A 14,985-nucleotide genomic window follows, 5' to 3' on the forward strand; every position below is an offset into this window, starting at 1 on the left:
ATCCACGGCACAAAAAGAGACACGAATTATCCACAGAGGAAAGTGGAGAAGCACCAAGTAGAGAGCCTTTTTTGTTATTATGAAGGGTCTCGTAGACCTTCACCTGAAGTGGTATTTCTCTTTCTAATACTAAACAGAACAGTGCGGAACGATGCGATCAAAGATAATGCACGCAGTGTGGAGATGCCTTCTCATAGCTCCGCAGCAAAGTGAAAGAAACAGTATACTTCATCAGCACTTTACCTTGACAATGCTTTGCTTTGATGTCTTTCTCCCTGACTTATGAATTCATTTAGCAGAACTGCTGTTTGAGAGAAATATGTCACAGTAAAAAAAAAGAACACAAGGAGGAAATGGAAGGGGGGGGGGGGGGGGGGCAGCGGGGAGAAAGAGAGATGGAGAAACTGCACAGGGGAATAATTCGGCTAATGGAGTGACTGTTTGGATATTCAGCAGAAGTAGGAACAGAGATTATGATCTTGCAATTAGCGTAACAAGGTTTTATTGATTGGCTGCCGCTGTAGCGTCTTTGCTGCCAAGACGCTGCATGTGGTTTTAACATGCACAGTGTGTGTGTAGCCCAGCCAGTCACACTAGTCCTGCTACCGCTCCAACAGAATCCAGCTCCGTGTTACCGTCGAGCTGTGGCCATTTCCTGAGCATCAAGGCTGAAATATTATGGATTGCCGAGTTGAAAGGGTCTGTTTGAATGCCTGATGATAAAGTGGACTGCATTTGCATTTTTCCACTCACTTTTAAGTGAATACACTGCCCTCCTTCCTCATTGAGGGAAATGCAGGTATGAAAAGGCAGCTTCTGGTAACGTGTGATTTGAAAGTTTGTCTGCCTGTTTTACATGTTGGATGTTCAAATGATGTTTTAATGCTACATTTGATGCTATTTCTCGTCCCAGTTATTCTATTGTAAGTCATTGTTGGCAGGGATTGCAGCGGCCCCTTGGGTGTTGTAATTGTAATTAGGGAGCTGTTTGAGTGCCAACAGCAGATCTGTGAGAAGCAGAGACAGATTGGAGACCGATGGAAAGAGTTTTTTTATATGGCAGCAAACAGATGTGATTATGATTAGTTTAGAAAACACACTGACATAAGGAACTCACAATGAGGCATGTTGTTTTTTCTTATTATTAAATGTTTTCCAATGTGAGATTTAGTGGTGTAAGAACTCTTGTTAACAGATATGTCTGTCATACGATTTTACTGCCTGAACTTGTTGAAACTCCAGTCTTATGAATATGATCAAGTCGTTCTCCACAGCTCCCCCGTGTCTCTCATCTATCCCCCATATGTTTCTGATGAACCATTGTAGAACATGATCCCATAGTCTTTTATGTCCAACCTTTGACAAATCTATCACCTCGTCCCTCTATGCTCTGAATTAAAGGCCCATTCCACCTTTCCAGTTTAGATGAGTAATTCTCTTGTTTGGCAGCTTCCCAAAGCCCAGCCAGCCTGTCTGGAACCTCGGCGGAGCGTGATTGGTCAGGTTCAGTCATGTGTGACTGACAGGAAGCCCGCTGATTGGGGGAGACGGTATCTTTGGATCGCTGCACTGATTAAAGCCTTACGGCGGCGTTTTGTAAACTCCCGCCGTTTGGGGTCCCCGCACCAGCGCCCTGGCCCTGCTGGTCTGAATTATAGCTCGGCCACATTAGTCTGATTTACAGCTTCCTCCCGCTGTTTAGATTGGAGCGGGGGACCAGAGTGGCAGGCTCCTCCTCCCCCTACACTTCCACCTGCCCCCTTTCAATTGATTCTCCCACTTTGTGCCTCACCCTCTACTCATCTCCCCAATCGTCCCACTCCCTCTCTCTTTTGTACCACCTCGCATGCACTGAAAAAACTGAAACGTTGACTTGAATTAAATGTATTATGTCAACAGATTTCACATAACTGTATTAGGTTAGTTGAAAGCAACAATTAAGTTGAATACAAAATATTAGGTTCAACTTAATACTATTGCTTTCAACTAACCTAATACAGTTTTGTATCATTTTCTAACATTATACACTTCAAGTCAATGTTTCAGTTTTTTCAGTGTCATTCACCTCATTCGAACGTCACATGAATCTGCAACATTTCCACTACTCTTCTCACCTTTCCCCTCTCTCTCCTACTCGTCTCCTCCATTGTCTTTTCTCCTTTTCTTCCACCTACAGTACAACCTTTCTCCCCACTCTTCCCCTCATCCTCCTTTTTCCAAATTCTCTGAAAACATCCCTTTACCTTTTTTCTGCCCAGTACCTCTCCGACCTGCCCCCTCTCCCCCTCTCTCTCTCACTCCCTCACTACATCTTTTGTGAATATGAAAACAAAGAGCAGCCTGCCAAAATATTTCTATAGCTGTTCGCTGACGAAGCAGGGAGCGGAGACAATGCAGAGAGATGTGCAGGCATATTTGTCGCGGCAGCAGAAAGATGGAAAGCTCTCTCCCGATGGCCTTTTTGCAGTTATTTGGAAACTCTCCTCACTCACTCATTGCCCCGTTTAAAAGCACTCTGGTTGAAGTTCTCATCTGACATGGCACCACATATAAATGCACAGCTGTATATTTGTGTAAGGCCCTCGCTCTGCCAAGCTGTCCATCCCCCTGTTGCCCCAGGTGATCAGATGAAACTAATGGCAACCTTAATGTGTTTGTGTAGGCCTTTCACTCTATTGGACTGAACGATGACAGACCAAACACTCACTCTTGTGCTAGATCACAGGCCAGAGTATTATAAAAGACATGAAATGGCCAGTGTCAGTTTAGCCTTTTCATAACCACATTTTTCAATCTCTTTAAAACTAAAATATACACAGTTTGCCTTGAACTCGTTTTCCCTTGCGGCTGCAAAAAGAAGTGGTGGGTTGTTCGAGAGGAAAATGTTTCACTGAACCGAGATTCATTAGCAAAAATACTCGGTTAATTTTGTATGCAGTATCTTAAGGTATGAGAAAAAGCCCTAAGCTGACATCGATCCATGTTGGCTTATTTCCTCTTCTGAGAGAAAGTTTAAATGAGGTAATATAATGTTTCTTATTAAACCGGTTAAGCAGCACACAGCAAGTATATTGGTAGACAGCCTAAGGCAGACACATTTTTTATATTACAGATATATATTTGTGTAATTTGTCTAGCAGTACAACCCAGACCTGGAACAGAAAATGTCACCATGCTAACATTCTGATGCTTATACGGTGTAATGTTTAACTAACTCACCATTGTTACTTAACATACTTACATTTAATAATTGGAAATATGAACAAAACACAAAAGATCCTAATAAGAATGTTTTTGTATTCGGTCATTTGACTACTGGATAATTATATTCCAGCTAAGGGATCCCTAAATGTAATATAATTCATCCCGAGGGAGAAATAAATGTCTGAACCAAAATTCAAGGCAATCCATTCAATAGTTATTATATTGCAGTCTGGAGCAAAGTCTTTGAATGATTGACCAAAATTGCAATCCCTACAGGCTAGGGTGGCTAAAATCTACAAAAATTAGCCTGATTAAGCGGTTCCTGTCGGAGTTTCACTCTGAAATCTTAGTCATGGAATCGCTGCGATGCTGGAGGTTCTTTTGTGAAGGGTTAAAAGTGTGAGTTGCAGCGCCAAGCTCTAGTGTGAGACAGGGAGGTTCATTGACACTGGAGAGCTGTCTCCTCCACTCCCCTCCACTCCCCACCAGCCTCTTATTAACAATGGCACCAAGAGTACGCGGGTCCAGATGTTAGTCTCCTGCTCTCACCAGCTGTGCCAGCCTCCGATACACAGCCTCATTGACTCTGAACCAGGGAGGGGAGACACTTAAGAATACACTAACACCACACACACACACACACACACACACACACACACACACACACACACACACACACACACACACACACACACACACACACACACACACACACAGAACAGGCCGTTTCTGTTTTAGTTTTTAAGAAATATACTGCATACCTACAAAATGATCACAAAGGATTCAAACGCTATTACATTCAGTTCTGTGCAAGAAGAACTGCACACACACATTTGTCAGTCAGATTCAACGACACACAAACAGGCACACAAACGCTCACACACTCCCACCAGCCCAATGCACTTTACACCCCCCCCCCCTTCTCCTGGTGTATGGCAGAGTTATTTGTGGGTGACAGGATCCTAACAATTCTCAGAATAATGCACGTTTGTTTGGATGACTGCGCCATCAGCGCTCCTTTTGTTATTTTCAACATTGTTAGAGTCAGTCGGTACTGATCCACCAACCCTTTATTGTGCTGTTTTTTGTCCATTTACTTGCTCTTATAACAATAATTAGTTTTGTCATTCAGACACAGTAACACCATTGTCCACATGCTAATAATGATTTTGACAGTGAGCGTAGAAAAGTAGATAACTGAAGAGTCATTTAAAATGATAAAAAAACAGTAGACTAGCTGCTGTTTTTTTGGCCTTTTTGAGTCTCTGGGCAGCTTCTGTTTGCTCAAAACTCGGCAGTAGCAGTGGCTGTTGTCAAGCAGAGAGTGGTGTGCCAATGAGCACAAGTTAAAAAGGCTTCCCTTTCCAGGAGACATGGCTTCTCCAAACAGGAAGAGACAGAGGACTCTAGAAATAACAGTGTATGTCTGCTGATGTAACACTGTAATCCTAGACTCACCCTGTCAGGCAATACGTTTGATTACGGTTCTCATTTGAAATGTTGGATTCATATCTTTCCCCTTCCCCCCTTATTTTCTGCTCTTTCCTTTCAATTTTTTCTACTCCATCCACGCTCCTCTCAACTCTTTCCCCACTCTTCTCCTGTCACCCATAGCAGTATCAACATCGGAATCACAATCACTGGAGATGACTATTGGGAAACCCGAGCAATCGCGTGCACCCATGGTTTGTTTTCTGACCGCATTAGTGGAGATTACAGTTGAATTTTCACTGAAACTGTGCAGCATCTGCATATCTTTACAACCGCAAGGTCCTAAACTGTGCACATGATGCAACAAATTAGGGGAAGATATTAATATATGATTATTTATTTTTGAAAACACGGTTTTTACTCCTCATCAGAATAATAATATTCTATGAATGACTATTATATTCTATTCTGTTCTGTTCTATTCTATTACCGCCTATTCTATTACATTCGATAGTCATTGGGGAGCTATTTAAATGTTGTTTGTGTTCCAGTTGAATGTTCAGCAATAATGATGTGGTTGTTGTTGCTGACAGCACTCTATTCGTCCCCTTTTTGTTATTAGACAGTGAGGAGGAAAAAGAGCAAGTGAAAAACAAAAGAGAGGAAGGCGCAGTGACACATTTTCAAATTGATAAAGAGAGGAAGGGAAAAGCAACATATGAGGGCGCAGAAAACAACTAATGTCTGGGCACTCGCATCCGTTTGCGGAGTAAAAGGAAAGCGTGCGAGAGACGGACAGAGAGAGGTACAAGGGGGGTTGTGTTTATTATTTGATAAAGCCTCTCTTATAACCTCAGCATGTTGTGTGATAGCTCTGGCTCTCCTTCAACTCCGCGGTGTGCCACTTCAAATTAGTCGCTTGTGGAGAGGGCCTGCCCCGTCTTTGCAGAATGCATTAGTACGCCACTCGGAGCCTCATACAGCCTAGGGTTAAACACAAATTATATCATTTCTGTCATCCAATCAAATCACACTGACCCCTTGACCTGCCAGATGAGTCAAATGCATAATGAAATATGACATGGCACAAAAGCTCTGATTCTAATCTGCTCTGACACGCGATCAGATGAGGATGACCTCCTGACCTTGACTGACAAGTGAGACGAGCACTGGGAACCGGATACACGAGGGAGAAGAAGGGAAGGAAACATAAAAGAAAAGAGGAATATATAAGCAATTAGGAAGGCTGGTTTTAGTCAATGGGGGTTAGTTAGTAATCAACTCAGTATCTTGGGTGAAAGGGGCCATCTGCATCTGTGGACTTTGGATAGTTGTTTGAAATATTCTCACATTTCCCCCCCATATATTCCCTTCCATAATGATAAATAAGAAACCTTTTTGTTAGACGGCAGCATCATTTCTTCTCACTTAGCTGTTGCCAGGGCTGAAGAAATAGTAGCTGGATTTTATTTCCTAGAAAGAGCTTGACTTTGACATTATTTTCTCCCAGTCTCACCCCTCGCTGCCTCACAATCTCTCTCTCTCCCTCCCACCTTCTTCTTTTCCCACCCTCCTGTCCCATTCATTCACCCAACAGAAACCAAGTTCGCATTGGTTTAGCATCCACATCCCCACAGCCCCTTTCATGGTTTCCAAACAGAAACATAGTGACTGATAAATAATGCAGCCTGGCTGTTTTAGAGAGAGATGAGATGACAGGGTGATGGGCAGGCGGGCGGGGGGTTGATTGGGGTCCGGGCGATGTGGAGCAGGGACCAGAACTGTTTGGGCTCCGTGAGGGACAGAGCAGGCTGGGGTAGGGCCAGCAGAGAGAGGAAGAGGAGACTGGAGGTGTAGGGTGGCTGTAACTGGATCTGTGGCCCTCTCCCCCCTCCCTCTATTTGGGCTCTGCTAGAGAAGGCTTTGTGGTGTGTTGATACCCCCTGACATGATATTGTAGCAGAAGAACAGCTATGGCTTTAATTAAGCCTGAGTTGACTGAGAGAGATGGAGGGATAAAGAGAGGGAGGAAGAGGAGAGGGAAAAAGAGAAGGAGGAGAATCAAAAAACAAACAACCCAATAAACAGAAATAGCAGATCAGGTCATGTGGTTCAGATTAAACGTCTCAAAGTAATTGATCTTTGTAGTCTGACAACAGTATTTGCCTCTGCTGTGTGACATTAAAACAAGAGCTCTGTGTACACCAGTAAACAGGATCATTCATAAATATACAGTATAATCTTCCTCTGGGAGAGCAATGGCAGAGCGAATGGAAATAGATGATGCATTCAAATTTCTACCAAAGATAAATCCACCGTTTTCCTTGCAAACCGGACTGCGTGGAAAGGAGAGATAGCGGGGCCTGACTTTGTCTCTGTGTGCAGACTGCTGCACGGCGAATACGGGAAGGTGGTGGAACAAAGTGTCGGTGGTGATGGAAGTGGTATAGTGTGTGGGGGATTTTAAGCATAAATCACCACTGTGACAAAGCTCTCCAATAGGCAGATAAGTGCACATTAGTGGTAAGGCAGATCTGTCATCCCCTGTCTCCGAGCCGTCGGTCCCGCCCTCTCTCCCCGAAACAAACGCTGACTTGAGAGGACTCCAAACTCTGTGTGGCAGCACGCGGCATGCATAAGCACTTATGTTCTTACTGTGGGACTTCATTTGTAGCTTAATTATTTTTAAGAGGAAGTGTTCAGGGTATGTGGCCCACATGTTTTAATTATGGCGCTCCTTTTGATGTTTAATAAACAGGCAAGCGATGTGACTAGGGCTGCAACTAATGATTGTTTTATTTTATATTAATCTTCTTGCAATTTTCTTGATTTTTCATTAACAAGTTAATTTGTGGAATGTCAAAAAAGAAGAAAAAATACTAATTTCGGATGTGATGTTTTAAAATATCTTATTTTGTTTGACAAACATTACAAATAATATTTGTTTGCAATGATATGAAACACAGAACATCAGAAAATGTCTTTTAAAAAGGCTTGAACATTAATCAACTATAAAACTGTTCCATAAACAACATTTCCCCTTGATCATGTAGTGTACTGTAACAGCATACAGATCTTTGATTGTACATAAGAATTAGAATTGACAGTGAACATGTTTCAGAATGAATATACAATGTTATATTAATTTGATTATGTCCCAGATCTAGATTCCTACAGGCATTGCAACAATAATGTAATAAGAAGAAAAATGTACAGATAATGAGCCATTAGCCACAGTCAATATCATCTCCAGAAGGCCTTGAATACTCAGCCAGTGTTACAGAGATCTGTGCCAAATAAAAGACAAGCTGGAAAGCTCCCCAATCAATGTTATTTTCTCTCTCAGTCCCAGACCAACTGTCTGTTCATCTGTTTCTCTCAAATGAAAGGTGTGCTGCTATGTAACACTTACAGTCGAGAGATCTGTCTCTTAATTAAAATGTTACAGATTGTGTTTCGCTCACTGTGCAGACGGAGCATACTGTGTATTGGAAATAACGCTCCCTATAGTGTGTGGTATTGATCAGACGAGGAAAATAGAGGATGTTTCAGTGGGAAAATATAATCTGTGTAATGCAGCTTTTGGTAGGAATGTGGCCCTGGCTATTAAAAGTAAACCCATGACGAGTAACCTCATAGGTGGAAAAAAAAGAAAAAGCTTTTGTTTGAATAGCCAATTCCATACTAGGACACATGCTGGTCTGCACGATCCATCAAATACATTGCCTTTGTTTGGATTTTACTTTTAAAGGAGAAAAGAGTATACATTAGCCAGAGTGTACACGTGGTTCTGTACATGCAAGCTTATTCTGAATAGAGGCATATGAATAATTTATCTTGCCACAATCCAACTGGGAACGTCCTTGGTATTTACATTTTATCATCAAGGGCACTGGATGAGCCCTCACAGCAATCTAACACATGACACATCCTCAGTCCACGTCCCTTTGCAAAATCACAAGCAAAACAAATGGGGGCTGGAAAATGTTTCTGTGGCGTGGATATATATTTATATACACTGAGAAAACAAAAGGTTGATGAACATGCTAGATGATGACTAAGCGCGGCGGCGGCCTTATGATTACACAGTGGTCACCCTCAGTGGTAGTGAAGCACGGTGAAATACGACAGCCATGCAAAGGCTCCGAGGGACACGCACAGGGACTCACTTTACACAATGGCTCCAATGTTTACAGCGGACAATTTAGTTTCCTTCCAACAATTATGAGGGAAATTGAATCTCAGGAAATGTTCGTTTTCTTGTCCATTAGACCAAACAATAACACCTTCACCAGAGGTTTACAAAAACATCTGTCTTCAAAGGACGGTCCAGAAAATTAATATCAACTGGCTTGCAGGCTATTTCAGGACAAAGTAAATCAAGTTGAGGCAATCTTTTTCATTTGGTGTAACATGTAGGAAGATGAAAGTGCGCTTTAAACGCTGAGTCTGTGTCTACATTCTTGCTTTACTATAAAACATTGCTAACCCTTTTTTGTGGTCAAATTAAATATGGGTGTTTTAGTGTTATAGGTATTGTAACTTAATGAAATTCTTCTCATCTGGCTTTGTGTTTACTGCCTTACATTTGGGATTCATTTAAGAGACATTTAATGCATTTTAATCCTGCTGAAAGCTATTGTTAAAAATAAGAATGTTGTTTACTATGTACTTAAAGGCACAATCTGAGATCCAAATGGGAGAAAAAGGCTTGCCCAGGCACCAAATACAACAACAGAACGATTGGAAGACTATTATTTCAAAATGAACACCAACATTAGACAACAACAAATTCCACAGTAAATAATTTTCCTGACTCTGAAAAGGTTTGTTTTCAATTAAACAGACCTATTTTTATTCCAAGCAGCTGGAAATGCTAATTTATCCTTTGCACTGTAATCTTTTGAGTTGTATATCTTAGCAAAGCTGTAATTTATATGCTGACAACATTACAAAATGAGCATTTCACTCACCTTTATAGTAAAACAGGGTTAAGAGAAGCAAGAAAAAATGGGCTTTGTATCCTCTCTCCTTTCTTCCATCTCCCCCATGCCCCTTATTTTCTGAAAGTATCTGTTTGAGAGATAAATGACCACTCTGCTGCCGAGGATGACAGCCTACACAAAGATGATATTGAATTTATTTCAGAAATGTTGCAGAACTGACTGTTTGATGTATACTGCTAGACATGAATCATAAAAATTCTATTAAAAAACCCTTGAATGGCTGACACCAGAATATTATTTGTGATGATTAATTTGACTCAGTCATTACAATGGGAGTCAAGTTGGATCGTCTCAGACAAAATTGCTTTTCATTCCCCGTTGAATTTCCCTGCTATTTTCCTTTTCTTCTTGCTCTGAGCAGAACTCTGATCTGATTGGGCTTACTGTGTTAGCGCGACAGCACACAAATACAGAGGCTGTTGGTCTTTTTTATTACTGATCGCTGAGCATCCAGCTTTTGTTCCAAAATGAGACATTCAACATTTGAAACAAAATTACACCTGTTCCAACAAAATGACAGATCAGAATTTAAACAGTTTACAAAGCTATTTGTTGAAGGCAGGAAACTGATTGAATTGGTAAACAAGATGCTAGCATATTAATGATTCTTAAGGTTATACTGACACCACTCATAAATGTTGTAAATATGACTTTATATAGTAGATTTTTAAAGAATCAACTGTAGACCACAGAACTGGATGTTTTTACCAATATAGTAGTCAGTATTTCCAAGCATAAATACGTTTTGCATTTATTTTGGATCGACAATGTATCACACAATTAGATGGCACAGCTGTCAGTTAGGGTTACTCTGCCAAATATTTGATATCCTTGAGTCCTCAGCAAGATATTGAGAACCACGGGGCGTCAGTATTCAATTCAACCTTTTTTTTCCTTCTATCTTACACTCTGTAAGCGACACAACACGTCCTGATATATGAAAAATAATGGATGAGGGAGACGCAAACACAACAACAAAGAGCTGTCATATTTTCTATACTGACATCACAAAGTGTACCATTTCCACTTTAGCACGGATTTAACAGTTATTAACGTTTTCTGTTTGTTGTTAGCTGAACATCAGTTTTTAACAATAACTGGCTATGTGGTACAAAGCTGCACTAGGCTACTGTTACTATGGTTACCTGTAGTTTAATCTAAGCAATAGTTAACATCAAGGTGACTGTATGTAAAAAAAATATATACATGCAGGGGAGGCGGAGAACATTTCCTTTGCTACTGTACATCCGTACAATAAAGGTTAGCTTAACTGTTAGCAAGTAGGTATGGTCACGTGTACTGTTGCTATGGATACTGGAACTGCACTAAAGCACTGTAAATTCCCGTTATAAAAAAACAAACAATGTTTGTGTATTTTGAATGACCACATCACTGATACATATGAAGCTCAGCTGCTATTGCTCTGAAAACAACTCTCCATAGCTGTTGTTTGAACATTGATTTAAACTGCTAAATATATTTATTTTTTATTAAATGTTTCTTAACAAAATGCACTTTAAGAGTTGTAATTGCCTTTTGTCCTTACGTCTCACGTACGCTCACGTATCTTTGACTGCTTATCGGAACACTTGATATATTTTGTAATGCAATACTCATGTTTTGTGGTACTGACGATGCAAAATGGGATAGTTGTATACACATTTAAGCCTTGGATTTGCTCCTCTTACATGGCCTATGTATTCAGGAAATTGTCTTTTGCCCGTCCCAACTTTTACACCTTATCTTTTACCTTTATCCAACTTTATGACTACATCTGCGACCCATAGGAAAAAATGTGTTATTAATTAGCGTTAGTGTTGCCTACAGATGTCCATTACTTCCTTTTTCTCACGTTGTTCTCTTCGTGTCCTCAGAGCTACACAGGTCAGAGTGGCGGCGGCGGGGGAGGAGGAGGAGGTGGCGGTTCGGGCAGTGGAAATGGGGACGAGGACTACGAGATCCCCCCCATCACTCCCCCAAACCACCCCGAGCCCTCTCTTCTTCACCTGATGGAGCACGACTCTACAGGCTACCTCTGCCACTCGCTGCAACACAATGGGCTCATCAACCCGTACTCCTACCCAGAACTCATGATGTCCAACATGCTGGCCCAGGACAGCCACCTCGTCTCCAGCCAAATGCCCTCGGTGAGTAGAACAGCATGGATTAAACCATTCCACCACGGCCATGTAGCATCAGAAAACTGTGGTCCAATTAAAAAAGGGATGTTTAAGGTGACTGAGAATATCTTCAGTAATGGTCACACATGTTTTGGACGATTTAATAATAGTAAAAAGCACACACACACACACACACACACACACACACACACACACACACACACACACACACACACACACTGAAAAACAGCATACACCGAGGCCGTTACACTGTTGAAAAAGATGATGGCGCACACAAGAGAGTGAACAAATTTGACTTTTAAAATGATTTTAAAAGCTTTTTGGATATTGCAAGACATCCAAAACAGCCATTTGAAAGAGTTCTCTAATATGAAACGTATTACAACCCTATAAGGTAAATGTAATTTTCAAGACATGAAAAAGGAGGCTAAGTGGGGGAACTGAATGATTGTTCAGCGGTTGGCATGTCAGCTCTGATGCATGGAGAAAGGGATTGTGGGTAAATCCATCAGCATCATATCTACCTCGACAGCATGCATCGGTCAATCTGTCAAGCCTTCAAACATGAATACGCTCTGATTACTCCCTCAGCTCCACACAGAACTGCTCCTCCACAAATTAGCATCTCCAAACCGTAATTGCATTCATGAGGACTGCAGGAAGTAGAGCAGGTTTTTATCACAACAAATGATATATGTAAAGCTTATGCATGAAGCATTATGTATGGCTGCAATAATCAAGGCTTTCCATTTAGCAGTCTCTCATATAGGATACATATGTCTCCACATGAATTTACTAAATGAGGTGGGTAATCTTTTTGGAAAATATACATTTGTGGTTCACTGAATAACTTTAATGTTTAGGTTCTGTATGCGATTCAATTCCTTTGTTTTAAAAATATGGACATGTGTGAATGCATATTTATTCCAGCATTGAGAAAATAGATAAAAGAAAGAGGACATGGTCAACAATATTTACATATGCAAAGATATTTGTGTTCAGGGTGAGATTAAAGGTGGGAATATTATATCTTGGTAACTCACTTGTTATGTACTATGGTATCAAACAGAGATACAGAAATAGCTACACCCGACTGCAGTGTCTCTTTGGTAATTGAATACATTGTGTGCGTAATAATGATTTTTTATATTGCATCTTTAGTCATTATTATTCAGACACATGCTCTGTGTATGTAAATGAAAATCAAAGATGATCTGTTATATACAGTTCAAATGATATACATTCAGGTGAATATTATGATCATCATAAACAGAGGGAATACGATTAAACAACAGTCAGCATAAAGCCAAAATACAACTCCATAAATATCTGATATATAAGCATACTATACTGTATATTATATATAATGGTGGAATATTCCCCCTAGGTATTGGATTCATGGTTCATTTATCTTCATATTCATTTCACATTTTGGTCATGACCTTTACTGTGGAGACAGTGGTTGATTGGCCAGTCTTTCGCTCGGCAGTCAGGATATTTTTTACAGCTGCTGGGCCCCACTCTGTGGTTTTAATAGACAGAGTATATCAGGTTGTGCGGTAAAAATGCATGAGATTTTAAATGTTTAAAATGAAACACGATGAACATTGAATCAAAACAAATTTGCCATTCTGATAACCATGCATTTAAACGATGCGTTATGTTTGAAGCTGGAGACACAAAAATATGGGCAACACATTTTGTGAATGGAAAATTAAGTTCACATTAGGGGTAATTTTGAGAAGGAAATATATCAAGAGAAAGCCAAAAGGAAATTACAGCATTTAACCAGTAAACATTTTATAACCCCCCAAACCTTGATATTGTTATATGGCTCTGAGGTGAAGCTCCTTGAACATATAGGAGACCTTTTCAGGGCTATGCTTCAACTTCACTGCAAAAGGCAGCATATCAAGTGAATTCAGACATTTCTAAGTCAAATAGGCTGCCTGGCGAAACTACCAAACCGTAGCAGAGGTTCATTTGTGCTGAGAACGGAGTGTCTATTAAAGTGGAGCCTCACCTTGACACAGTCTGTTGAGCAGAGTAATTAAGCAAACTCTGCAGTTCAAACATGAGATTCTATCAAAATGAATACCTCACTTGACATGGATAGATAAATTACGAGGGGTTAATCCAAATTTTAGTCGGTTACCACTGCTAAAAAAACTGTGCTTTAGTGCTATATGTAGATAAAAAGGGATTTTGCTGCTGTTGTGTTTGGTGTGTGTCCAAGTGTGTGTTTCTGTGTCCTCACTATAAACAATATCTCTGCTGTTGAAATGGATCCACTACATCTGGAGGTCAGGCCTTATATTCAATCTTGAGCGCATTGAAAAAAAAATCCATTAGGGTTCATCTTTCCTGCATCAGCCATTCTATTGTGGTGCTGCAGTGAGATCTGTTTTCATCAGGCAGATTCAATACGTGAGCTGGGCAATGAAAAGAGTGCAATAGAGTTGGTTGAAGAGAGGAGGGGTGAGGATCGAGAGAGAGAGAGAGAGAGAGAGAGAGAGAGAGAGAGAGAGGTGGGGGGGGGGGGGCTTTGTGGGGAGGAAAGCAAGAAGAAATTGCAAAGAGGAAAGAGGTAACTCTTATTTAAAATGAGATATACCTCCAGTTTTCTGTACCTCCTGGATTTCATTATTAGATATTTTAGAGATAATTCGTTTGAGTGAAATAAGGTTATTCTATCTCAACAAAAGGCTGAGAGCTTCTGCTTTCCAAATGCATGCCTACGTGATTCAAGTATGAGGACGTTTGGAAAACTCCATTGCAGGTGCAACAATATAAACATAAAATAAATAGGGCGATTATATAACAAAGAGGATTTCGAGTAGAGCAGCATAACAGCAGCAGTTGATCATAGTCAGGGTGCGCCGAGACAGAATAGATAGTGTGTGTTTTGTGTGTGGTGTTGTGGGACTAAAAGGTGTTAGATGTAGATCTTTAGGTGGGTACAGTGGTGGATTGTGGGTGTGGATGCTCCGGACCAAGGACAACTAGCATGTTTTCACCATAGGTTTTCACTCAGATGTAAAATAAAGACTAGACAAACTTAAAACAATAATATTATGGTAATTCTATATTATCTTCTTATCCATGGGACACATGAAAATACCAAAACCGTCTCACATGTTCTGACATCCATCTTCCCTCTGACCCTACAAACTGGTCACAAATATATGTTCTTAAATATCTCT

General features: G+C 40.6%; 1 protein-coding gene across 3 annotated transcripts in view; it reads left to right on the forward strand.

The window, feature by feature from the left end:
• tox2 (TOX high mobility group box family member 2) overlaps window positions 1-14,985 on the forward strand; it is a 92,748-nt gene that overhangs the window by 50,259 nt on the left and 27,504 nt on the right. For all 3 annotated transcript variants that reach the window (XM_034138988.1, XM_034138989.1, XM_034138987.1), the window contains exon 4: window positions 11,516-11,788. In XM_034138988.1, the coding sequence (XP_033994879.1) occupies window positions 11,516-11,788 (273 nt within the window). The remainder of the gene's footprint in view (window positions 1-11,515; window positions 11,789-14,985) is intronic.

The sequence above is a fragment of the Trematomus bernacchii genome, unplaced genomic scaffold, assembly GCF_902827165.1.
Source record: "Trematomus bernacchii unplaced genomic scaffold, fTreBer1.1, whole genome shotgun sequence".
Lineage (NCBI taxonomy): Eukaryota > Metazoa > Chordata > Actinopteri > Perciformes > Nototheniidae > Trematomus > Trematomus bernacchii.